This window comes from Cygnus olor, chromosome 1 (genome assembly GCF_009769625.2).
Source record: "Cygnus olor isolate bCygOlo1 chromosome 1, bCygOlo1.pri.v2, whole genome shotgun sequence".
NCBI lineage: Eukaryota > Metazoa > Chordata > Aves > Anseriformes > Anatidae > Cygnus > Cygnus olor.
In genome coordinates this window covers 101,490,731-101,515,917 of record NC_049169.1, presented here as the reverse complement: position 1 = coordinate 101,515,917, position 25,187 = coordinate 101,490,731, and the positions used below count along the sequence as shown (strand labels likewise).

The 25,187-nt window shown below is 40.1% G+C and overlaps 1 protein-coding gene across 2 annotated transcripts in view; it reads right to left on the bottom strand.

The window, feature by feature from the left end:
- Positions 1-9,939: 9,939 nt before the first annotated feature.
- Positions 9,940-25,187, bottom strand: part of KEL (Kell metallo-endopeptidase (Kell blood group)) — a 28,434-nt gene continuing 13,186 nt past the window's right edge. For both annotated transcript variants that reach the window (XM_040574145.1, XM_040574133.1), the window contains 13 exons: positions 25,117-25,179; positions 23,803-23,991; positions 23,250-23,395; positions 21,624-21,747; positions 21,053-21,163; positions 19,861-19,959; positions 19,291-19,368; positions 18,769-18,872; positions 17,771-17,881; positions 15,592-15,659; positions 15,192-15,349; positions 14,189-14,281; positions 9,940-12,831 (listed from right to left, as the gene is read on the bottom strand). In XM_040574145.1, coding sequence (XP_040430079.1) covers positions 12,655-12,831; positions 14,189-14,281; positions 15,192-15,349; positions 15,592-15,659; positions 17,771-17,881; positions 18,769-18,872; positions 19,291-19,368; positions 19,861-19,959; positions 21,053-21,163; positions 21,624-21,747; positions 23,250-23,395; positions 23,803-23,991; positions 25,117-25,179 — 1,521 coding nt within the window. In that variant the 3' untranslated portion in view covers positions 9,940-12,654. The remainder of the gene's footprint in view (positions 12,832-14,188; positions 14,282-15,191; positions 15,350-15,591; positions 15,660-17,770; positions 17,882-18,768; positions 18,873-19,290; positions 19,369-19,860; positions 19,960-21,052; positions 21,164-21,623; positions 21,748-23,249; positions 23,396-23,802; positions 23,992-25,116; positions 25,180-25,187) is intronic.

Here is a 25,187-nt window from a genome sequence, read left to right as displayed (position 1 = left end):
GTGGGAGAATATTTTTTCTCTATGCTATGCTGACTCCTCTGCTGCTGAAAAAGGCACCAGCTTCTTCATCCATTTAAGAGAGGGGGCCTAGCAGTGGAGTACTTTGCTTTAGGAGCTTTAGGAGCTCCCAGATGTGGAGTTTCTCCTTGATCCGAATTCTCTCTTTTTTTTTTCTTTTTTTTTTTTCTTCAAAATGACAAGCAGGGGTGCTCATCTCACTTCAATCTAGATAGTTAAAAACTAGTTAAGTCTGATTTAGTCTATAAAGTAATTTATCCTGCATTGATACAGGTGTTTGAGCTGGTTGGGAAACATCATTCCATGGAGGTGATACTTTCTCTTCACTTGGTATTAAGGAGGATTAAGTTTACTACAGGTTTGAAAACCTAAAAATTAAACATCTAAATTTTAGTGAGATGGCTTAGGGCCCTACAGCCTACCATTTGCCTTAAGCATGCAAAATCCAAAGTCAAATCATTCGGTAACCTTTTGAACATATTTCTAAGTCTTCAAGTTACTTTTGGCTTATCATCTAATATAACCTCCAAGCTACTTTTCTTCAGCACAAATTATAAGTATTATATAATTTTCAAGGCTGCTGCCACTATGAAAGGCAGACCCAAGTCTGAAGCTGTGTGGACAGTCTCATTTCCTTTTCCAAAATTCACACTAGATAGCTCGTGTATATTTCCACTGTTATTATTTTAAATAATTAACAGCAATCAAGAAAATAGCAGATTAAAACAGAAAACTTACAAACAGAGAGTGAGAAAAGAAAGTGACATTTATTGTCCATGATTCAGTGGAAATCTAATCTGCACGGTTTTTTGAAATAAAAAGCATCCATTGTTGCCATCACTCCCAGTTCAGAAACTTTTTTTACTGTGCCATAGTAAAATAGATGAAACCTCTAGGATAATAATGTTATATTAATCTCTTGCATGGGATGATACCACCTGGCTGCTGGTATCTGCTGTGTTAGAAAAACCAAGGTATCTTCATTTTTCAGGATCCAACTTTAGTGGTTAAAAAGGGACACGTCTGGAGCCATGTTTCCACTCCTTTTCATCCCTCTAGGTATACTATGTGCTGATGACCTTAGAAACTGAATTCTTCATGAAAAAGCAAAGAGAGTGTGTGTCTCACTGTGTAATGCACGTTGAGTCATGAAGAAACAGTTTCTAGTAGACCACTTGCCACTTTCGCCAGGGGAGGTTTAGGTTGGATATTAGGAAAACTTCTTTACTGAAAGGGTTGTTAGGCATTGGAATAGGCTGCCCAGGGAAGTGGTTGAGTCACCATCCCTGGAGGTATTTAAAAGATGTTTAGATGTAGAGCTTAGTGATGTGGTTTAATGGAGGACTTGTCTTTATTATGTCAGAGGTTGGACTAGATGATCTTGGAGGTCTCTTTCAAACTAGATGGTTCTGTGATTCTGTGATTCTTATAATAAGCATGTCTGCCAGAGGGGAGCCAGTTGCTCAGAATTTGCAGTGCAATTGTTGATTCCCTGCAACAGCAGATCAGTCGCCATAATGTAGAACTGTCAGCAGTTACTTCACCACGATTCCTGCCTGCCTACACTCACAACTGTTTATGGTCTGATCTTCATTAATTTCAAACACACAACTTCCAACATCCATCATTCCTGTCTTACAGATGTCCAGCCATTCCCTCCCTATGGTCCACTAATAAATCTGCCAATTGCTCTCTGTCCTGCCCTGCATCTCTCTACGTATTTCTGTTCTGATTTCTTCATGCAATTCTACCTGTACCATTCACCCTTACCCTATTACCTGGCTTTTGTAGTTCTGGGTTCTCTGAAGGACATGCTTCAGTCATGTCCTTGGAGTCCCCCATAACAGTCTGAAGTGTCCCCATGTTCTCCATCTCTATCAGTTTTCTGATCATGGCATCAAAATCAGCCAGTGGGTGTGGCTTTAGTTGCCTGGCAGTATACTGTCCTGTGAGAAATACAGCCTTAGGTTAGGATGCAGAATTTCACTGATTATGATCTTTCAGTCCATTTCCTTTCTTCCCTTCATTGGCTCCTTCTTGCCTCTAGGCCTTCACTGCTCCATTTTGGGAATGACTTTATAGCCTCCTCCACCCCCCCATTACAAATGCAGTGGGGCTTTGACCTCACACAGAGGAGTCATCTGATGCAGACAGTGATAACCTTCCTGGTGCTGCCTATGGTCCTGTGCTTCACTGGACCGGAGAGCTGCTTTACTAGATTTCACGCACCAGCTCTTTCAACTTGGTGAGAGAGAAAGCATACATTAACTAGTTTGTCTTATCCCTGTCCCTCAGGCCAATCTCAGAGCAGTGGCCAAAGAACTATACTGGCTTGATATTTTGATTGTCTTTGCTCCTCATATCAGGTCATGTTGCAGAGTTAACTAAGTAAGGAAAACATGAAATATTGAGTCAATTTTTCTAGAATGAGTTATCATTGCTATAACTCTGGTTTATCCAATTGTTTCAATTTCATCATCCCTTTCATAGGCTGCTCATTCCCCACCCTTCTGGATCTACAGTATGAACAGGGTAATCCATAGTCACTGTTCTTTTCTACCTTGGACCCCTCTTCAGAGGAATACAAGGGCAGGTATTTGGACTTCACTGAGTCCATTCCATTAGCTACAGAAATGCACTTGTATCTCTTGGTCTAGTTAGAGAAGCATAGCTTTAGACAGGAATTGGTTGTCCAGTCCAACCCCCTGACAATAAGCAGAAATGATTATGATGATGCCAGAAAAGGACAAGACGATATGGAGCGAGATTTTGCATATAAGCTAAACCTATTCAGAGGCAGGAAGTGATGTCAAACTACCTAATGTCCAGGCCCAAGCACAAAAAACTGTATTCAAAATATGTCCAATTTAGATGCAATATCCAACAACTTCAAATTAGCTACATTTTCTGTTCCTTCCCCACCTCCAGAGGATCTTTTTTACCCATTCTCTCTGATAAAAGCCCCAGCTTCCTTTCTTAAATGCTACTATCCCTTTCTTAGTTATAACTCTACCTTTCTCTTAGACATATTTACCCCTAAAACAATGTATTGATCTAATTTTGTTTGATCATTGACTTAGTTATTTGGGTTAAAGGCTTTTTCGTTATCAGTTGAATTAATCTAATGAAGATAGACCTATAATGTAGAGGAATCTACATTATACAAATCAGTGTGAGTGAAGTAAGTGTGAGCTCCGCACTAGGGGCTGGATTGGGGCTGCAGATCACAGCCTGTGTGCCTGGTGCTGGCTGCTGGTCTGGGGGTCGAGTGTCTGTATCTTCCCCAGACCTGGTGGGTATGAGGGGGTTTGCATGTATTTGCTAGCAAACTTCAAGCTGGACTAGTTGGTGAGTCCTTGGCTGGGGAATCAGGTGGACAGGGGATCTGTGCTGATATGCCCAGGGGGACTTGTGAATGCGTTGTGCATGAGGGACAAGTGTGTAAGTGCATGTTTGTTTGCATTGAACTTCAAATTGGACTAGCTGGCAAGTAGGTGACCCATGAAGGGGGTAGGAGGCCAAGGATCTGGGCCGGGGTGCTGGGCAGACAGAGGGACTGTGACGGTACTCAAAGGATCTGCAAATGTATGCTTATGAACTTGGAGAACTCTGTGTGTGCCTGCAGCAGTGAACTTCTAACTCTACCAGCTGGAAAGGAGGAAGGGTGCTGTCTATGTCTATGTTTTACGTAAGTCCTGAGTGTAGGTGATGTTGAAGGCAGTCCTCGGCTGCAACAGCCTGTATGACCGGTTGTGTCAGTGTCCTGTCTCTATCTGTGCGTCTCTGGGATACGTGCTCAGTTTTGCTGCTGGTTAAACCTGCGAAAAGGAAAGTGGCAGCCCACTCAGTCTGGGCAGAGACCATGGCTCCCCCAAGCACAAGGGTGAGCAGCAGCAGCAGGACAGGAGTGGTCCTTGTGCTGGAGCAGCTGGAGGACTCGGGCCACTCTTTGCTCCACTTCACACATAGTTATCTGGATCTAAAACTCACCCATTAGAAAAGTGATCTAGCAAAATGCCTGTATTTAAAACATTTTTGTCACTTAATCTGTCTGGTTAACTGTGCCACAGCAACACTAGTGTCAGCACAACAGAAGATGTAGAAGCAAGTGTCCCATGTCAGAATCCTCCTGGTAAGGCAGAAGCCCAGATTTATGCCAGAATGAATACCATGACCTGAATGCCATGACTTCAGCAGGAGTATGAGTTTCCACATCTGGGATTATTTACTTATCCACTTTGGTTAAATAAAGGTGCTGGTGAGGACTTGAAAGTATTCCACAGTCCCTATGAGGAATGCACACCTTTGATATGCAATCTTAGCACTGAATTGGGTACAGATTCCTTTAGACCCGGAGATCTCTACAGGGAGCATGCCCCTTGTTTTACTAGTCACATGGCAGAACTGAAAATTCCACATTCCAGTCCCACTCCCTCTTACTCTGTCTTATGAGCTGTGTCTTGAGATCTGTTAAGGCCTGAGTATATTGCTACTGATATATGGTATATTGATCTCACTCCTTATCACACACCACTGCCCACTGTAGGAGACAGTATGTGACAAATTTATACATCTACGTATTATTCAACCATTCAATTTAATAAATATTTCTGGAAAAAAAAAAAAAAAAAGGAAAAAAGAAAAAAGAAGAAAAAAAAAAGAAAAAAAAAAGGATTTTAAGTTCCTGAAATCGTATTCTAATAATTGCTTTCTGGGATTAATCTTTTTTTTTTTTTTAGATTAGCTGGAATAAAAAAAAATACAAGAAAGAAAAAAAAGGAAAAAACAAACAAACAAACAACAACAACAAAAAAAAAACAACCACACTTGAATATTTTGAACAAGAAGCTGAAGATGACCAAAGCTCACCACCTGGTACAGAGATTTCACTGTCTGCAAATCTGCAAATCACTATATATATATATATATATATATACTTGTATATTTTTACTTCTGTAGTGAGTTCAATAGGCCTGGGAGAATTATTAACTTGATTTGACAAGTTAAATTCCTGACATGCCTAAATTCCAGACAGGCTTTGAACATCTCAGGAAAAAAAAAAAAAAAAGGTCTTGAATATAAAGATCATTACTAATAGTAAAGAATTAATTAATTAATTAATTAATAGTAAAAGCCACTGGTAACATAAAACTCTACATAAAGTCAAGAACTGTGGAAGATATTTGGTACAGTAAATGATAGTTGGGGTTAAATGTGAGTTTGAAAATAATTAGAGAATTATCCCACAGGCTACATGGTGAAAAGCTATCATTCAAGTCCTAGACAAAGCTTAGTCCAGACTGAGACTCCATTATAAATGGCAATTTGGTCTGGCAAGGTGAAAGGCGAGGGTTAATAAGACATGAGGTTTTTGTTTTGTTTTGTTTGTTTTGTTTGTTTTCCTCTAGAACAGGTACTTTGTAAGAACAGCTGTTCCTGCATTTGATATTGTTAGATCACCATCTAGAGGACATTTAAGAACACATGCTTATAATTCTGATTATTTTTTTTTAATATTTATTTTCTCAACTGAGAGACCCAAAGAACATGAAATACACAAAAATAATAGACATTATATCTTCTTTTCCCTTTCAATTGTACCAGTCTTATATTTATCTATTTATATAGATATATATTCCAATTTCAGAGTTACCTTGGGCACTTCTTGAAAGGAGTGGCTAGAGAAATGTTGAGGATGAAACATGATATTTCATATTAGGTGACCTTCTATTATTATGGTCCTATCAAATGTAGACCCCTTTCAATTTCTCTCTTTCTAACTTTGAAGAAAGACATACTCTCACTGATTCCTAAAAGCTTTCACACTCTTTTCATGCTTTAGGATGTCGTTAGTTAACTATGAGGCAAAGTCCATGGTGTTTCTGCCTGAAAGTGTACAGCACCTTTGTATATCAGAAGAGCCCAGTGATGTCACAATGCGTCCCAAGGCTGTGATGCCAGGGAAATTCTGACTGTTAGCTGAAGGAGGGTGAGGAACAAAAGTGTGTCAAGTGGACAAGAGATTTGGATGAGGAGTAATCCAACCCTGATGGTTTCCCTGAGATTTACTATCTGTCTGGTGTCTATGCTCCTTGCCACTTACTGCCTCATCTTCTCCAATGCCTTCATACCACTGGAAAGCCAGACCATGATTCACACAGCCAAGGAGGGACAGCAAGAAGGAAACAGTCCATCAGCAGGTGAGAAGATGTGTTGAAGTGGGAGAATGAGAAAGAGGAGACTTTGAGAGTAAGAAAGGCAGAAGGTGAGATGGGGTATGGACACAGAAACTTGGTTTTGCAAAGACAAAATCAGGAGAGGTGTGAAAAGTGATGTGAAAGGATGATGGGGATGAGCTGCTCCCTAAGGAGCAAGAAGCCACCAAGTGTGATAACAATACCTGCAGGGCAGAGAAGATGCGGGTGGATGCACAAGCTTAGGCAAGTCAGGACAATTAAGGTCTCTTAGTTCACTCACAGTCCTGACTGCAGCCTGCATTCTCAGTAGGTCCGCCTCACAACTTATGGAGTGAGGGTTTAGAATAGTCAGGCTGTAGAATGATTTAATTGTTACAGGATGCCACAGGGCAATTTCCAAGGGTGAAGAGCCAGGAAAAGGGACAAGGACCTGGGAAGTGGACATGGCATATGGGGGACCTAAAGCCCAGTGTGTGTGCTCAGTGTGCTTGAAAAGAAGGGTCCAGGCCACCTCTGGGGAGCACAAGAGACTGGGCGTCCTAGGGGTGCAGGGGGCCTCACTCAAAGCCCTGGTGGCTGGGTAGGTGATGGGCACTGAAGACATCAGTGACCAGAAACAGGCTGATCCTTCAGAAGGGATCATAGGCTCTGCTCAGTGGTGGGTGCAGCTCCATGTTGTTCAGCTTAGGGCTCAGGAAAACCCAAGCTAATTTTCATTGAGTTCCAGCTGCTTTCTAAGGGACAAGGAGCCAGTAGACAAGTGCAGGCTCAGCAAGGCAAGCAAGGCAGGCCTGGAATGCTAGTAAGGGTCAGTCAATGATATGGATCATCGGACAAGTCCATGATCATGAGGCAGATCAATGGTCAAGCTGGAGATGAAAAGATCAGGACAAATGAAACTAACCAGGGTCAGACCTTCCAGTGTCTGCCAGGCAAGTCCATAATGATGACACATTCAAGGCCAAGTCAAGAAGTCAGTCAGCAAGTTGGGAGCCAGAATAATAGGGTCCCTGTCCAGGAACAGATAAGGTGGAGCTGGAGCTGGGGATAGGTTTACTTACAGCATACCCCAGAAAGGGAGTGGAGTCCCAGGCCTGAGCTTAAATGAAGCTCCCAGAACCATGGGCAGAAGATGGTGCTCCAGGTCAGGCTGGTAAGCGATATTAGGGCCTATTAGTGTAGTCATGGCTGTGCAAAGATGAAAGAAAGAATCTGGGATGACCATTGAGAGGGAAAAGTACAGTAAAGGAAAGAAGGAAGAAGATACAAAGGAAGAAGAGTAGGGGGAAAGTAATTTTCAAAATAAAATATTTCAAAAGTCATATTTTAGGCAAGAACTCTCTTATTCATTTAAGCAATAGCCTTTTTATTGGTCTCTGCACTGGTCTTGTACAATGTTCCGATACTCATTTTTGGAGAGTCACATTGGCCAATGTGGTTACAGTCTTTCTCATGCCACCTCTTATTTAATGGAATGGATTGTAATAGTAAAGTTTTTTGCCCAGAAACTGGAGGTTTCTCAAAGTAGTGCCATAAGAAAGCAGAAACTTTGTTCAAAGCTGAGCTTCCTCAGAGCATGGTGGAAGTAGGAACGAAAAATTCTTTAAGAATCTCTGAGGCAAGAGTTAAAACTCTAAGGAGAAAATAATTCTTAGAAGATCCCACCTGTGATAAGAAACAAGTGTTCCTAATGTGTAAATCCCTGCAAAATCAGATCAGTGCTTGAGAGAGCAGTATCTAAAATAAATTACCCTGTGGCAAGTCAGTAATTACTATTCTTAATTCCTCAAAAAAAAATTGATTAGCGGTGCCCTGGAAAAGGCAATGGCTCTGGACCTTTATCTGAATTGTTATCTTTGGAATTGTGGTTCTCTTTAAGTTCTCCCATCTTTTTCAGAAGTGATCACTTCCTCTCAATGTGACAATAGGTCACTCTTAAAGAGAAAGAGAGAAGGAAAGAGAAAGAGAGAAGGAAAGAGAGAAAGAGGGAAAGGGAAAGAGAGAAAGAGAGAAAGAGGGAAAGAGAGAGATAGAGAGAGAGGAAGGAAGGAAGGAAGGAAGGAAGGAAGGAAGGAAGGAAGGAAGGAAGGAAGGAAGGAAGGAAGGAAGGAAGGAAGGAACTTGTGACATGCTGACCATTCAAGTATTGCTTCCTAGAGAAGGTCTGAGCTTTCTTCTTTCTTCTTTCCTCCTTCTGTCTCTTTGTTCCACTGGTCATTTTCCTGCTGTCTCCCATGCAGCAATGAAATTGAGGCAGAAAAATGAGTAAGCATACCCATACAGAGCATACCCACGAAACAGTATCAAAGTGCAGTAATTCAGGGACAACAAGTCTGAGAAGTTGGGCCAGCACGGGAAGAGAGAAAGCAAGACATGCAAGAGTCAGGGAGAAGGTGTGTAGAGAAGGAAATGGGGAAACTGCCCAAATGCAAGAGTGTGAAAAGGAGGGAAGAGAAAATCAGTGGAAGAAAAGCACACTTGTAACAAGAGAATGGGAAAGATTGTGTTGAGAAAAGATGGAAAAAAATAAATCCTGCAAGTCTCAAACCACTGGAATCCAGATGCCAGTCCCCAGTTCTTCCAATGCCTTGCTTCACTGTACCTCAGTTCCCCTGGTAAAACAGCAATAAAGATGGTCTCCCCCTCCTCAATGACAGCTTACTACCCTGTAGCAATGGCATGAACTTATGAGGGCAGAGGGAGAGAAATTCAGGCCAGGTTTACACACATATCCACACACATCGAGGAAAAACACTTGCAAATTATGAGAACACTATGGGGAGGGCGAGCATTGAGGAACGCATACAGAATTGAGAAGAATAAATCCAAGGAAAGACCAAGGGAAGCAGACAGAGAGTGGTGTGAATGAAAAGCTCCTTAGTATGAAGGAGAAAACGGACATGCAGTAAGGGTAAAGTGAAGTCTTAAGTTTAGAAAGCAGGTAGAGAAAAGAGCTAATGACTCAAAGTTCAAAAGAGTCCAAAAGGATATTTTAATACGAAATGAGAGAAAGAAGAAAATTTATGTTGTCCATACTTATCTCTAGCTGCAGGCTGGGAGCAAATGGAAGAAACATTTGTGGCCTCGTCTACGGGAGAAGGAATGGAGCTGATCAATATGGTGCAACAGGAGGACTATCAGAGACTGAGGAATTCAGCAGTGAAGGATCTGCTGTTGGATCAGTCCCTTTTCTTGAACATTAGCATCGTTGTGCTGTTTCTTCAATGCACGACATAAAGTGTGAAATCATTGCTGTGGTCACGGATGATGGCAATGTGAACATCTACTTGTGTTTCAAGATCACCTACTAGGCAGCAAGGCTTCTTTTCACCACCCACATCCCACTGAATCCACAACACTAAGAAAAAAAGGAGAGAGACCTTGTGCACATATTGAAAGTGCTTATTCTTTCTTCTCCCCTTGAAAAAAATAACCAATAAATTCATTAAGGGCTCATGCAATTGTTTTCTAAGCCAGACTTCCCTTCTTGCATTTCTCACATACTTTTCAACTCTGAGATGAAAAGGTTCACACTACTCTGTGTGATAAACTGACTCGATGGTAGAGCTCATAGGATTATAGTGGTGGCCAGTTATCTGGCTGATGGCCAATCATCTGTGGTGTTCCCCAGGGCCCAAGTCTAGGGCCAGTCCTGTTCAACATTTTAATCAATGACCTGGATGCAGAAGTTGGATGCAGCCTCAGCAAGTTCGCTGATGACACTAGACTGGGAGGGGCTGTTGACTCTCTGGAAGGCTGAGAGGCCTTGCAGAGAGATCTAGAAAGGTTGGAGGACTGGGCAATTGGCAACGGCATGAAGTTCAACAAAGGAAAATGCTGGGTTCTGCACCTGGGACAGAGTAATGTTGGACGCAGGTACAGGCTGGAAGAAGAGTGGCTAGAGAGCAACTCAGCAGAAAGGGATTTGGGAGTGCTGGTTGACAGTAGGCTTAACGTGAGGCATCACTGCACCCTGGCAGCCAAGAGAACAAACTGCATTTTGGGGTGCCTTAACCACAGCATAGCCCGCCAGTCAAAAGAGATGATTCGTATGCTGTGTTTAGCATTGGTGTGGACTCAACTTGAATATTTTGTGCAGTTCTGGTCTCTACAATATAAAAAGGATAGTAAGATAGTTGAATGAGGAGGGCAACAAAACTGGTAAAGGGGCTGGAAGGCAAGTCCTATGAGGAGAGGCTGAGGACACTTGATTTGTCTAGTCTGGAGAAAAGAAGGCTAACAGGCCACCTCATTGCTCTCTACAGCTTCCTGAGCAAGGGAAGCACAGAGGGAGGTGCTGGTCTCTTCTCCTTGTTAACCAACGTTAGGACACGAGGGAACAGCCCAAAGCAGCACCTGGGAAGGTTCAGACCAGATATTAGGAAAATTTTTTTAGTGCAAGGGTGTTCAAACACTGCAACAGACTTCCTAGTGAGGGGACTGATGCCCCATGCCTGTCAGTATTTAAGAGGCATTTCGACAATGCCTTCATTAATATACTTTAACTTTTGGTTAGCCCCGAAGTGGTCAGGCAGTTGGACTAGATGATCTTTGAAGGTCCCTTCCCCAACTGAACTACTCTGTTCTATTCTGGTAAAAAAAATAAAAATAAAAATAAAAATCATCAAGATGAGCCTTTGCTTTTTATACACATTATAAACAAAGAAGCCAAGTTGTCTCAGTCCAGTGAAATAACTGCTATAATACACACAAGGTCTGGTATAATGATGCATATAATTAATTATTATAGCACCTGATAGAAAGACCAAACATTTTGAACATGCCGGTAGGACAAACTTGATTAAGCAAGTAGAGGAATAGTATGCACTGTTTAAAATATAAAGATAAACAAAATCTGAATTTTGTTATTTTTTATGATGGGTAAATAAATCCCATTATTCTGAGGTATTATTTATTATTAGTGAAGTTCAGCTACAAACTCTGGTCATGCTGGGAACTGTACAAATAAAGAATGAAGAAACAAAACCTGGCCATAAAGAGTTTCTAATCAAAGTATATTTTTTTTCCTGAAGCATGTTCTTTATTAATATTTTAGTCTTTAATAAATGAAAAAATCTCTGAACAGTCTACTCTTGGGAAATACTTTGCTGCATTGGTCAGTACTTCAAAAGGATTAATACGGTTATTAAGATTTCCATAATGGTAGTTATGCTTATATTGATAAGGGGTGTTTTCACTTACCATCATCTATTCTACGAACAATCCCCAGGCATACAATATATTAAGTAAAATAAATGGAACAGTTTGAAGTGTATGCAAAAAGGAGAGTTTTGAATACTTATTAAGTTTGGTAAAATGTGTAGAAGATTGATATATGTATATATATATATATATAAAAATTATCAGAACCTGAAATTGATGAAATTAATATGTTGCTCTTGAGAATGTGCTTTAAGCATGTCTCTTGCTACCCTAAAATATATTATTTCTTACTCTTTTTTTTCTCTAAAGTAAATTAATATCTAAAATTCAGTTTCAAGTAGATAGTGAAATTCTATGTCTGACAAACTCCTCTTTTTGGATGGTAAATATTTACAAATGTAGGGATAAGAAAACTTGTAGGGATGAGAGAAACTGGTTTGGGTCCAGAGAAGTTCTTGGAATTCTGAATATTCAAGTTAATGATCTTCAGAGATCCCTAGAAACTCCTGTTACTGTTCCACGCTTCACCCTTAACCATATCCTCGACCTTAAACAGAGACTAAGAAAGAAAAAAAGAATCTTGCTGGAAAAGAAAGAAAGCAGAAAGAGAATTAGTTCTCAGCTCCCAGTCTCACTTTCCTCAAAGAGGATACTTTCCTATGGAGTACCTGCGTAACCTTCATTATTTAGTAACTCATCTTCCAGCCTAGAAAATGCAGCCACTAAGTTTTCCCTACTACTTATCAACAGATTGAATAGAAGTGGATTCTTCTTTCTCTGGTAACTTACATGTGTAGTTTGCATAGTAACACATAGAATTTTCCTAAGAGACAAACTTGTATGAACAAATCTTAGGAGTCTAATATATTGCCCTGCCCATTCAACATGACCGAGGTTGCTAGAGTAGACAGGGAAATGCACTGAACAGATGGCCTAATGATGCAACAGTACTTCTGTTTACAACTCCTCAGAAGTTGTTACCTACTAGAGACTAGCTAGTCACCTTTTACCTTGGGACTTCCTGGTCTACAGAGTTGTCCCATTTGGGGGACAGTGCTGGGAGCAGTGGGAAGACACCTTTTCCCCTTATGAGCTCAGTTGGAGGCTTTTGCTACCATAAACTGACAAGAAAAGGATATCAAGAAAAAGAAGGCAGAAGAGTGAATAAAATCCCCATGTCACCCCATGGGCCCTGAGTATGACCCCATGGGTCACACTTGCACAGGTCAGGCCTTCATCTTCCCGCAGTTGTATCATTCATCCTCCTCCAGACAGATTACCAAATGTGGCACTTGCTGTCTGGGTTCATTGGTGATCTACTGGGACAGTGGAAGTGCTTGGAAAAGTCCCTGCTATTGCTAACAGGCCCACAGACGCGAAGTGACAAGGGACTGTGTGGATCTGTGTTCAAGGAAGACTGTAATTCCTCAGGATCCTGGTGTCCACACATTGCCTGAAGGAAAGTAAAACAGAAAAGTCAGTCAGGGTGACTGTCCTCATGTAAATAAGTCATAAGTCTTCATGCTTCTGCACATTCCACACCACTGAGGCTGCTGGAATAGACTAAGAACCACTTTCATGGGTACCAACAATGTTCAGATACTTCCCTTCACAACCACAATTTATGACTATTTTCCCTTCCCTTTTCCTAAACTTCTCTGTCCCAATTTTCCTATCTGACCAGCCACCTGCTTTTTCTCTAAGCTACACAGTCCACAACAAAATGAATTTAGACCACCTTGGATTTTGGGTTCATGCAGCCTTGGACTCCAAGGTTCCTAGTGTGTCCTACTGTGTCTTACTGGGTCCTACTGCGTCCTACGGTTGGCCTACTGTGACAGTATAGATGTAGCCTAAGTGTCCAGACTTAGTTTATTAACAAAAATGAATTATATCTCATTAGGAAAGGTGAGCACTCATCACAACATCCCATTACTACTATATTGGGGAGAAGATTATGTGACTTAATTGGTGTTACAACTGAAAATCCGAATTTTCACTCTTGTGATTCCAGTCTTTATTCATTAACAAATGATGTAGTAGCTGTCAGATCACCTCTGAAATGCAAATCTTGGTGTCGAGACCCAATTATTGTAATTTCAGAACTGAATTACTGCTTTTCTACATATTGTGTGGACCTGATGCCAATACATAGAGAAAACTTTTCCTTTTGCACATTTACAGTGATTAATATGGGTATGACCTTTCTGAGCACAGAAATCCAATGTCATGATGATGAAAAAAAAACTCACCTGCACAACTTTGCACAAATCCTTAAACAATGTTCCCACAAAAATCTCCAACTATGTGTACATGTATTTCTCATTCTTTATCTCTAAACTATATCTATAATCTAAACTTTTTTCTCTACCAGTCACTCAGAATGACCTTATAACTTGACAAAGAGATGGATGGAGCAAGGGATGGAGACCTATGTGTGTTTTCCACTAAAATTTCATTTTCTGTTAGTAAGATTGCTCAGAGTAGCAAAAAAGTACTGAGGATGGCAAAGAAGTCTTCTTTCTCTGACACAACTTGTCTGCTACAACTTAATTTTGGTAGACTTCAGAGCTTTGTAAAAGATATATTTACAGACAGGCATCTTGTTTGCAGTGAGATCCATGACAGATTAAGAGCCCCATATGTGAATTTTAGCTTTCTAAATAAGATTCTGAATCTACCAACAACATCTATCATTCCCAGTTCTAGGAAGAATGGAGAAAAAGGACTGAATATTGAGAAGGACAGACTGTAATAATGTAGAAGACAATGGAGAGTGAGAGACACATGACTAGCCTAAAATTCATTACATGAGCGAAACTGAGGTAGAAAAGCTGGTCGTGTGAAAGTCCGATCTTGGGTAAATCCTCCTGTTTGTGCTTTTTCAGCCAATTCTTATAGGCCTGTGGAGAGAGAAAATTAATAATAAACTCCCCTTCAGACAGTGTCCAAGAAACATGTCTTCTGTCAATTAAATATATCAGTCTGGTATATATTCAATATATTTAGCATGCTTGTATCTCTTTCTGCTCACTCTGAGGTGTCTGGCTGCTTGCCATTCCCCTAATAGCTGTAAGAAGGGAGAATAACAATGTTAATTCCTTTGCTTCCAATTTCTGACACTACTATACACAGCTGGTCAGAAGAGATGTGATGACTACACTATGAAAAAAATGAAAATTACTTTCAAAGAAAGTCACAAATATCTGAAAAACTTTATTTATTGGTGCTATGAATGCCATCAAAAAATCTTTGCACCTGTAACAGTCTCAAAGTTCTTCACACAGAAATGCAACAAGTACCATCTGACACCCAGAGAACTCAGAGCACCCTGCACTCATTAATTAACTAAACCTCTGAATTCCTGCAGGAGTTCTAGCCGGAAATATTGCTGAAAACATGACAGCGGAGTAATTTTATCACAATACAGAATTCTAGTTCTTATCTCAGCTTAGTTCCTTAGGTATAACATAAATATATAATAACCTAATATAAAATAATAACGTGTTTTGTATGCATTACATAATTAGGGAAGTAAAAAAAGGACCACCCCAGAACAGGCGAAGGGGAGAAGTGGTCTTATATGGAAGGTAGTGAGATTATAAGCACAGCTCTGTGGAGAACCTATGTTTGGAATAGCAGAGGAAATGCAAAGCACATGCTGCACTGGCACAGACATGCAAGAAATCTGGGACTGGAGCAGTATGTAGGACAGGGATATAACAGGGCAGTCTTAAGACATGCCAGTTGAGCTGTCTGGTGAGACTCTGAGATCATAAAAATGAGATCAGAGAAATAAGTAAACTACAATACCTGGTAAGCAATGGCAAGCCCTCCATTGTCAGCTGTATTCTCCAAGAGCGTAAGAGTACCGTTGACCTTAAAGTCAAAGCTTTCATACTGTTCAACAAAGCAATCTACAGATTTCTGTAGCACACTCCTGTTGCATGTAGGACAGCCATCAGGCAACACTGTAGGGAAAAAAATATCCTAGAAAGTAAAGCTATTTCTGATGTTCACTTGTATTCCCGACACTGAGTTTTCTTCGTAGTTCATTTGGTATGGAGTGGATTTCCTTAGCTTCACCTGCTTTAATAATGTATGTATACATGGATATAGGGGTCAGGACTGAAGAACCCCAAAGGGAAACTACCACTGGGGGCCTAGAACAGTAAACAAAGAGGATAAGCTTCACCCTGCAGCTGGTACCCACCATAACCATAGAATGCGTGAAGAAGTTCATGTGCCATGAAGACCCCAATAGCTCCAAAGTTCACAGCACTGAAAAACAAACATGAAAAGAGTGATTTTGAAAAGAAGAGAAGAACAGGTGAGCATTCTTTATCACCACTGAGCACAATTGTGGACCCGCAAAGAAGCATTCTACTCTGAGAGCCCAGAGAAGCACTTTCTGTTTATTGCCTCCCAGATGTGGTACTCTGTAAAAATATGAACACAAATGTAAATTACTCTACCGATGCTTGAAATTGCACAATGGACTTGCATTAAAGCATTCCAAGCTAATAAGCCATCTTAATAACAGAGAGAGCTAATTAAATTCTGCCCTTATTAACTGTAATGTGATACTCTGTTGAGATATGTCCTTAGTTACCCATTATTGGCTGAACTGCTACATAAACAGTAACTGCAATGGCAAAATACAAGAGCAGGATGGTTGGAAAGGCAGTCTTGCAGCAGTCACCTTGTGAAACATAATACATAAAACTGGCAAGGCAAATTAAAATCATGAAGGCTTGACTACAATTACTCAGGCCTAGCACTGGTAATCTTTCCACTCACTGCAAGCAGGAGGTTCTTTCCAATAAGAATTTCTATCATTCTGTGCAATGAATTTACAGTCACACAAGCATGAGTACAATTAAAATAGATTTCCATAATACAAAACAATTTTATTTTTTTTTACAGGCACTGATTAACACTGCTAAAGCATGGAACGGGTCTAGAATCATAGAATCATAGAAAGGTTTGGGTTGGAAGAGACCTTGAAAATCATCTAGTTCCAACGCCCCTGCCAATGGGGGCACCTTCCACTAGACCAGGTTGCTCAAAGCCCTATGCAACCTGGACTTGAATACTTCCAGGGATGGGGTATCATTATTACATCACTGGGAACTCATTAGGACACCGACAAGGACAGGATAATTCATCTTCTTTTAGAGTTGCTCTTGCAGAAACTCTGTAGCTTATAATGATTGAACTGTCTTGCCAAATTCTAGTTTTAAAAATTATACTCATAGTTATCTGAACTGGCAAATTCTTTTTGACAGTAAAATTTAAATTCTGGAGCATCATCTGACCAACTGTTAATGTGCCAACACAAGTTTAACTTATGAGTCTACTGACCTGGAATGACAGTGAGAAAAATATATTTTACTAACACCAAATACAAAAGGAATAAGAAGCTGCAGACACTTTCTCTTTTTTTTTCAGAGGAACAACAATGTAAAAACCTACACAACTGGATTTTTTTTCTATTATTCTTTTCCTATTCTCCACAATATAATGAATTCATGAAACAATGCAAATACTAGCAAATGTCATACAAGTAGTGGCAGAAGATTACCATGGAAAAAATAATTACTTTAACTGAGATGGGTTTCTTTCAGACTTCAGTCTCTTCCCACTGTGTGAATTTATCTTTGGAGTATGATGGTATTATGTCAAGTCTCTGTCAGTTATCATGCAAAAAAAGGACATAAGATAATATTTTTACAGTCAGCTAAGTGCTTTTAATACCAGAAAAAAAAATGTTTAAAAGAACTGTTCAGTATGATGAAAGAACCCAACTATGAAAGTATAGTCTACTGAGGTGTCGTTGTTGCAGGAGAAGCCTCAGAATGAAAAATATGTCTGCTAATTAGAGGAGGTTTCTTGAAGAAAAGGAAGAACAGAACTGTGTTTGATCCATTTGAAAAGACTTTTTACATGAAGTTGCTCCTATTTGCTCTGGGTTGGATTTCTATGAATTAGATTGCAGAAATACTTGGAATCTAGAAAAAGAAAGGCAGAGGTGCATTGTGTTGGTTTTTTTTTTTTTTTTTTTTTTTTGCAGTTAACCTATGCAAGACTTCTACCTCTTTGCTCTGGGATGATACACTTGGCTCAGCTTACTTTCACCTATATTCGAATATTGCTCCAGCAAACCCTTTCTCTGCTTCCAGAGAAAGATCACACTCTTTCAGAGTTCATAGAGAAGAACTGGCAAGCCACATCCATTTGGCTTTAGAAAAAGTTATTTTTCCCCTTATACTGGATCTTTCTGGGATGCAGTTGGAAATAGAGGTTCAAGACACATTTACTGAGATTCTTCCTGGAAACATGGTGTAGCAAAAGGACTACATTCAGCTTCCACTTTTGCAGCCCCTTCATACCTGGGAAAATCCATGTGGAAAAAAGGGCTGCGGAACATTCCAGCAGGAAAGACCACCATGTGGTGCCTTAGTGAGTAGTATGAATGGACAGCCCAGGGGGACACCTGCCAGCTAGAAGCAGAAATGAGAGCATGTATTAATCTGTACCTCATACCTTGCTCCTTTCCTCCATTGGGTTTGCAGAAATGGTTTGCTCCATGCAACTGTTCATACAATGAAGGAAAATGATGAAATTCACATTATCTAGAGTTAAAGGTGTTTGAAACAAACCTTCACTCATTTACAGACAGAGCTAGTAGCTTAGCTTTCACATACATTTAGAGATTCACCTTCACAATTTCACTGTCAAATAAGTCAGAATTATTAACCATCTGTAATGTCCTGCACAGAATACACCTCAAGTCCCAAGTATGCCTATCTCCACTCCCTGCCTTCAGAAGCATCCGTGTCCTGACTTTGAGTTGTCCCTGCCAATATTCACCTCCACACAATGCTTTGCTGTCAGATAGCTCAGCCCAGGAGCACCAGCTCTTCCTCTTTATTAGGGGTTTATGACAATAAGCAGAAAAGGTCCCATTTTGAGGGGTTTGGGATTCCCTCCACAACAGTGGTGGTTTTGATAGCATGAACTCATGCTGAACACAAGATAAGGTGCCAAGTTCAGGGCTTTTTTAAAGATGAGGCAGCAATGTGCCCTTGCAGAAAAGGACAACAGCATCCTGCCCTGCATTAGGTGAAATGTCACCACTATGTTGAGAGGTGGTTATGAACCTTTGTTCAGGACTGGTGTAACCACTGTTATAAGTACTGTGTCCAGTTCTGCCAGAGCCTTTCCCACCTTTAGTAAAAGAGAGATATAGACAGACAGCCGGACACACTCCTGAGTGACCTCTTTCAGCTGATCCTGCTTTGAACAGGAGGGTTGGACTAGGAGATCACCACAATTACCTTCCAACCTCAGGTAGTCTGTTTTTTTCATATCAATATCTGACACTTACTTAACGTGTGAATGATGCTGAAGGAGCTTTGAGTAGGAATTCTCCCTCATTGTCTTCAAGCAAGCCACCACGTTGAGGAAAAAAGTGTCTTCATTTATCTCCAGCTAAGGGAAGAGTTGGGAAATGTCAATGTCACATGGCATGAGAGAGGAATGAATTGGACAGTATGAGAGAGAGGAAAGTCCCACAGGTCAAAAAAAGAGGTTCATCAAAAGACAAACCAATGGAACACTTGTTTTTTTTTCCTCTCCCAGTTCAAAAGACTTTTGATTTAAGATGTGACCAGAACATTATCTGCAGCCAAACAGAACATACAAACAGGTCACAATCAGTAGGAGGCAGCATAGGCAACACTGAACAATGTAGAAGCAATAGATACAGGTTGTCTGGATCCACCTCTTCTCAGAAAGTGATATGTGCGTTGCTCAGAGGTCATAGCCTCTTTTATCAGCAGACAAGATAGCAGTTGGTACAAGTAAACTGCCAGCAGTGAGATGCACAGGTTTACATTATATAGCTCACATTCTGGTATTCCAGGTTCACTTTGGCAGTCTGAAGTATGTAAGCTGGATAGCCAATCTCCACTTGTAGCGTGGACACCTAAAATCATAATAGAAAGAAAGAAAAAAAAAAAAAGAAAGAAAGAAATGTGACCAACAGGGAGTTTTACATTTTGGAAGTCCCTTTTATACTCTATTTCTAAGCAAAAATATGATCTATTAATCAGCCGTTTTTTAAAACTACTCTTTTTCAACAAGACATCTCCTCTTGTTATTCTGTTCTACTATATTTTTTTAGCACTGTTTTCTGGAATTCAGTTTATATTTTTAAAATTCTATAGATGTGTAAATCTGAAGGTACATTGTAACTCATTACATTAATTCACAGTATCTGTGGCCTCTCTATGCCTATGTATCAGTGTCATGTGCGTGATGACACCTATAGAACCACATACAGGTTTTAGTGTGTGTAAGGAACCTATTTTAAATTGTGTGCCTGTAGAAACGGGTAGAAATACATAGGCCCTTTCCACTTTTCTCCAGAAACTTTAGGGAAAGGTTGGCCTCAGTAACTTCTGCCTTCTGCACGCACCAAAACTTTAGCTTGTTGGCGTGTTTGCTCATCCATCCACTCCAACCGATCCAGTTGGTTGTAGAGGGCATCTTGGATCTCAGAGAACATCTCCTCAGCCTGCCATGGAGAATAGAAGGCACAGTCAGAACTGCAGAAAAACATTGTTCAGGCCTAGTTATTGTCTTCCCATGTTCCAGCAATTCAACCGTACAATAGTTGGGAGATTATTCCTCTTCTCTTGATGAAAGAAGAAATAGCAGTTTCTATATCTGTTCAGGCTTAAGTTTCTTAGGCATCCAGTGGTTCCTCACAGATGTCATCATTCTTTCCCACACACCTTTTCCTCTTGACTATCATAGTAAGAGGGGAAACATAATCCTTTTTCATTAAATCCCTTTCGGGATGGGAATGGACCAAATGATTGTCCCACTTCACAAAATATGCACAAGAATTTCTTATTGGTGTCTCCCTTTCTAAAGTTATAGCAGTCTGAGTCTCTCTCACAAAATTGTGCTTTGCTTATTCAGCTTTTTGCTTCAGTACATAGTCTTAGTTTTTCATTACCCTTTCTTGGAGTTATTATTATTATCCTTGTTACTTTTATACACTGAAAACTCTCAAAAAACTTGATGCCTACACTAATTTCCCTCCATAAAAAAAAAAAAAAAAAAAAAAAAAAAAGTCTGATCATCAAAGTAAAAACACGTATCTTTTCCACAGTGCCAGCAGGTGTTCCATTTACTGTGGATCCTCTCAGAATGTTTTGATATTGATTTGTTTCTGTAAAACTGATCACAAACATTATGCAGTCCTTGCTCACCCACCATTCTCTTATTGGCTTTATGATTCAAAAGTTTCTTTAAATACTTCAGGATTTCTGATGAATACTAACTGCCATTTCAGTTAAACACACTGAAATGGCATGCAGTTGCAGGGTTCTCATAGGTATTTGTGCAGTCCACATAGCTTTGCTAACAGATGAGATAAAGATTCTAAGTGGTATTTTAACATTGATTATTCTAGCAGTGACAGTGCTCTTGTTCTGATAATATCACACATTTCCCCCAAACAGAAGAGAAGTATGTGACTACAGGAATACATAAAAAGGTATAAAAGCTTTTGCTGCCTTGATGCTGTTCTAAGCTGGCAGGGCAAAAAAGGAAGGAACAAAGCTGAGCTCTGCTTGCGGATTAAGAAGATGAATACCTACATGTTTCTTGGTTTGCTGAGGGAAAATTTCCTTCACAATCATCTGCCCTAGGACTGGCTCAAAGAAAGAGCTGGTATCAGTCAAACACTTCTTCCAGCGCTCAACTGGGATCTGTAAGAATACAGAAAGAAATAAAGACACCTGAGAGTGAAGAGGAAGAGACAGAAAGATGAAGACAGTAAAAAGATAAATAAACATGCTGTCAGTAGTTTATATGTTGTTATTTAAAAATGACAGCCATGAATAATGAAAACTTTAATACAGTAAAACAAAGAATTATTTACCCTACTTACATTCACACAAGATGAATGCTCATATTCTGGCTGTAACAAATAAATAGAAGTAAGGTGGCCATCTATACATTGTTTCCCACCCCATGATACAGTGCAATTAGCACCTGAAAGTTTTTTTTGTGTCATGTCTACAACTCCTTGAGAAATGTGAAGCCTTAATTGGCCTAGTGAGAGTGGTTCTCCTCCCCAGATCTATGAAGCTCCATCCAGGTGAGGAATCAAGAGAATATCCAGAAGGTATGTGCTGTGGAAGTGAAGATGGTTAAAAGCTAACTCACCACTCTAGATCCCATTTTCCCATGAAGAATCTTAGATAGCTCCAAGCGTGCATCTTGGAATCGACTGTCAAGGGCAGGGGAGAGATTCACAACCAGACAAATAATCATATAGATGGGAAGGGCCCTGTAGGAACATGACATTTAGAAAGACCAATAGAGAGGACCACTTTAGCCCACAGTAAGATGAGGTCACCTCCTAGCTGGATGAAGTCAAATATTTAATCAGTAATTCCATCAAAACCCTGGACCTAAAAAAATGAGCAGAAACCAGTTAGCACTGAACAGCAAGCAATATTCAATTTTATGAATTAAAAGCAAATATATGGACAGGATACCATGCAAAAGCTTGCTGGAAATGCCAAAAATCATGAATAACTCTAAGAGAAGAACAAAGTCAATACAGTGAATTTTTTTTTTTCAGCAACAGTCAGATTATGATGTTAAGAGGTCACCATAAACACAGAGGCATGGCAAGTGTCAGAGGAGTAATCTGAGGCAGAGGAAACCTGGTAACCTGAACACTGACAACAAAGTATCCTGAATGGACTACTCCTGGGGCTATCAAAAGGAGGATGATTTGCTCATTCATTTTGCTATGAAAGCCGCTGACATGAGTCAACCAAAGAAACTCACACTCAAGAACACCCTGAAGACTCAAGGGATAATTACCTACTGGGATACAGGATTCATTATGGGAAGAAGGGGAAAGAACACTTTATGACTGGGCAATACTTATTATGGGATATTTGAGGGGACTGTAGGATCCTGTGAGACTTAATATGGGATGCTTGTATGAAGCACCAAAGGTGGAGAAAGGGACAGATCATGGTGGACTGGCAGGAGTTACGGTAAAGTTAAAGTTAAGGGGTAAAGTTAAGTAAAGGGAGTAAAGTTAAGCAAAGGGAGTAAACTTAAGGGGAAAGGTGATAAGAGAGAATGGACTAGTGTAAACTTGTGTCTTGTCAGTATGTCTGTCTGGTTGAGTCCTGTGTATGGTCACCAGAGTCTGTCTCATCAAGTTATTTTTAAATATTTTTGTTTGTGGGTGTGTTTGTTTGTGGGGATGGGACTGGATACCGGGGAGACAAGGTCGGCTATTGGAGAGACCAACAGTTTGGACCAGCTACTGGAGAGACCTGTTTTTAATGTGTATTTGTAACTAGAATATATGTGAGTACCAGCAACCAGAGTAGGGTTGCAAGTCTCAGTGGCCCACATATCCAGGTGCCAGCAACAGTGGAGATCAGGTGGGCTGGGGCAGGCTACTGAACATTCTGAATATCAAAGGCCAACTACTGCAGTAATCTATATCATGTGTGTACATAAATATGTTTATCTATATTTCACTAGTGTAGTCCAATCCTGATCAGCTGCAGAGGAGGACTAGGATCAGGCCGACTGTGCTGTTCATGTTTATATGGGTGGGTGGGTGACAATGTATTTCCTTATATGTGTACGTATATGTTGTATGCATGTGCAAGCCTATTGGGAGTATATGCTCATCCTCAGCACTGGACCTGTGGATACAGAGACACAGCAGGCTTGCAACTCATTAACTTATGGTATCAGAAATAAATATTTCTTAAGGCATGAACAACCTCAACCATAGATTTGTACAACTCCTACCTGTTATTGTGCCATCGTTCAATGAGCTGTGACATGCCTCTTAAGTAATCCATGTCATGCACTGCAATTGGCTGAGAGAGGTTCATTGGCATAGGATGGAAGAGGGCCTGGAGACATGACAACCAGTCAATAGCAGGTGCCTTTTCCTAGAAGTAAAACAAAGCTTACATGCTGAGCTATCAGTCTAAATAGATTGTCAAGAAATACTAGGGAAACTGGGATTGTCTCCTTGATACTGGTAATGGATACTTTCAACAAGTTGAGCTGTTTTTACGGTGTGGGTATTGATTATATTAGAAAAGGAGAATAGACATATACTTTATCGGAACAGCATGGGGGAGGCGGGGAGTGGATTTGGGGACCTGGAAATTCCAACTGCTATCAATAAGGGGCAGTAAGTTAATAGGTTATTTAAATTTCAACAGTCTCCAAGGGTAATTTGCAAGGGAAGGGCATCTAAATAGTGTAGCTCACATCTCTTTTGATCTGCATCTTCAGAATGTGAACATCACATGTAATCGTGTTTCTCAAGTTCTAAGGCACAAATAGATACCTGTAGCTCCTTAATGGTAGTGCGAAAGAACAGCATCCCCCTCTGCTGTCTTTCCTGCAGTGGGGTAACAACACGCTGGAGGTTAGAGATGAAGGACAAGGTAAGGGAAAAGGAATGAGGGGAACCATCCTGTGGACCTCCAAGTAGCCCCCCCAGTTTCTGCAGGTATGAGAGATAGACACGGAGAACCTGCAATACAGAGCATATGACCAGGGGGAGAAACATGACTGAAAGTTAGTCACCTCATCCATTCATCCATCCATCCATCCATCCATCCATCCATCCTGACCACATAAGATTCACTCTTTCAAAAACAATGTAGCCCTTGTGCCAAAAACTGTCATCTTCACCACAACATCCTCATGTAATTCTTCAAGTGGAATACACTTTGCCAAGTACAGCTCCTTTCTCAGTGAAGAACAGTGAATTCTCAAAAGGTAATAATTTTAATTTGTCCCAGCTAACAAATACTTTAAATACCAGAATCATTTTAGGGCTGCAGGCTTGCTGTCTCTGAAGTTAAGAGAGCTGTAGTAGACAGTGGCACAATAATTCAGTATTTTGGACGGAGAGGAAATGGCAGTCTTGCTTCTATGTTCATGAGCTATCACAGGAATACTTGTGATGGCTAGATGGGTTTATTTTTTGAGGATTCTTCTGAAAGAGTCAGACTGAGAAACTGAAATCAGCTCAGTTTTTATGCAGTTCAGAAAAATTAGATAGTTGTGATGAAATTATCTTTGCTGCAATGACTCCCACAGTCAAAGACCTTATTTCCCTAGCTTAGGTTAAAACATTTTAAAATTACTCCCCAACTACACCAATGTTAATAGGTTATAAAGCCTTTATTTTGGACAAGAAAAAAGTTTTGAAATATTCATTCAAGATAGAGGGAGCCCCAGATTCATATTACCTAGTAAATAAAAAATAAAATTCATAGAAATCATAGAAATCATAGAAACACAAGATTGGAAAGGACCTACAAGGTCATCTAGTCCAACCATCCTCCTATCACCAATACTACCCACTAAGCTACTAAATCATATCTTGATTTTATATCTCAACCATATCTCGAAATTGTAACATTCTCTTTCTACACTAGAAGTTTTAAAACTGGCATCTAAAATCGGTAGCATTTTAGAAACTAGTATTTTACAAAAGTAGACAATTTTATAACTAATTCCATCTGGTGACGTTTTTAGAGGTCACCAACCATACCTCAAGGAAATAGGTCACTCTGAATCAGGAAGAAATTCAAAGAGATCCCTATACCAAATTGCTATTTTTACCTTTCTTCAGCCTCTGATATGTTACCTCAAGATATTTTTTCTCTTTGAATTTACTCTCAGGTGGCATCTCAAACTCAGGATGGTCAATCTGCAAAA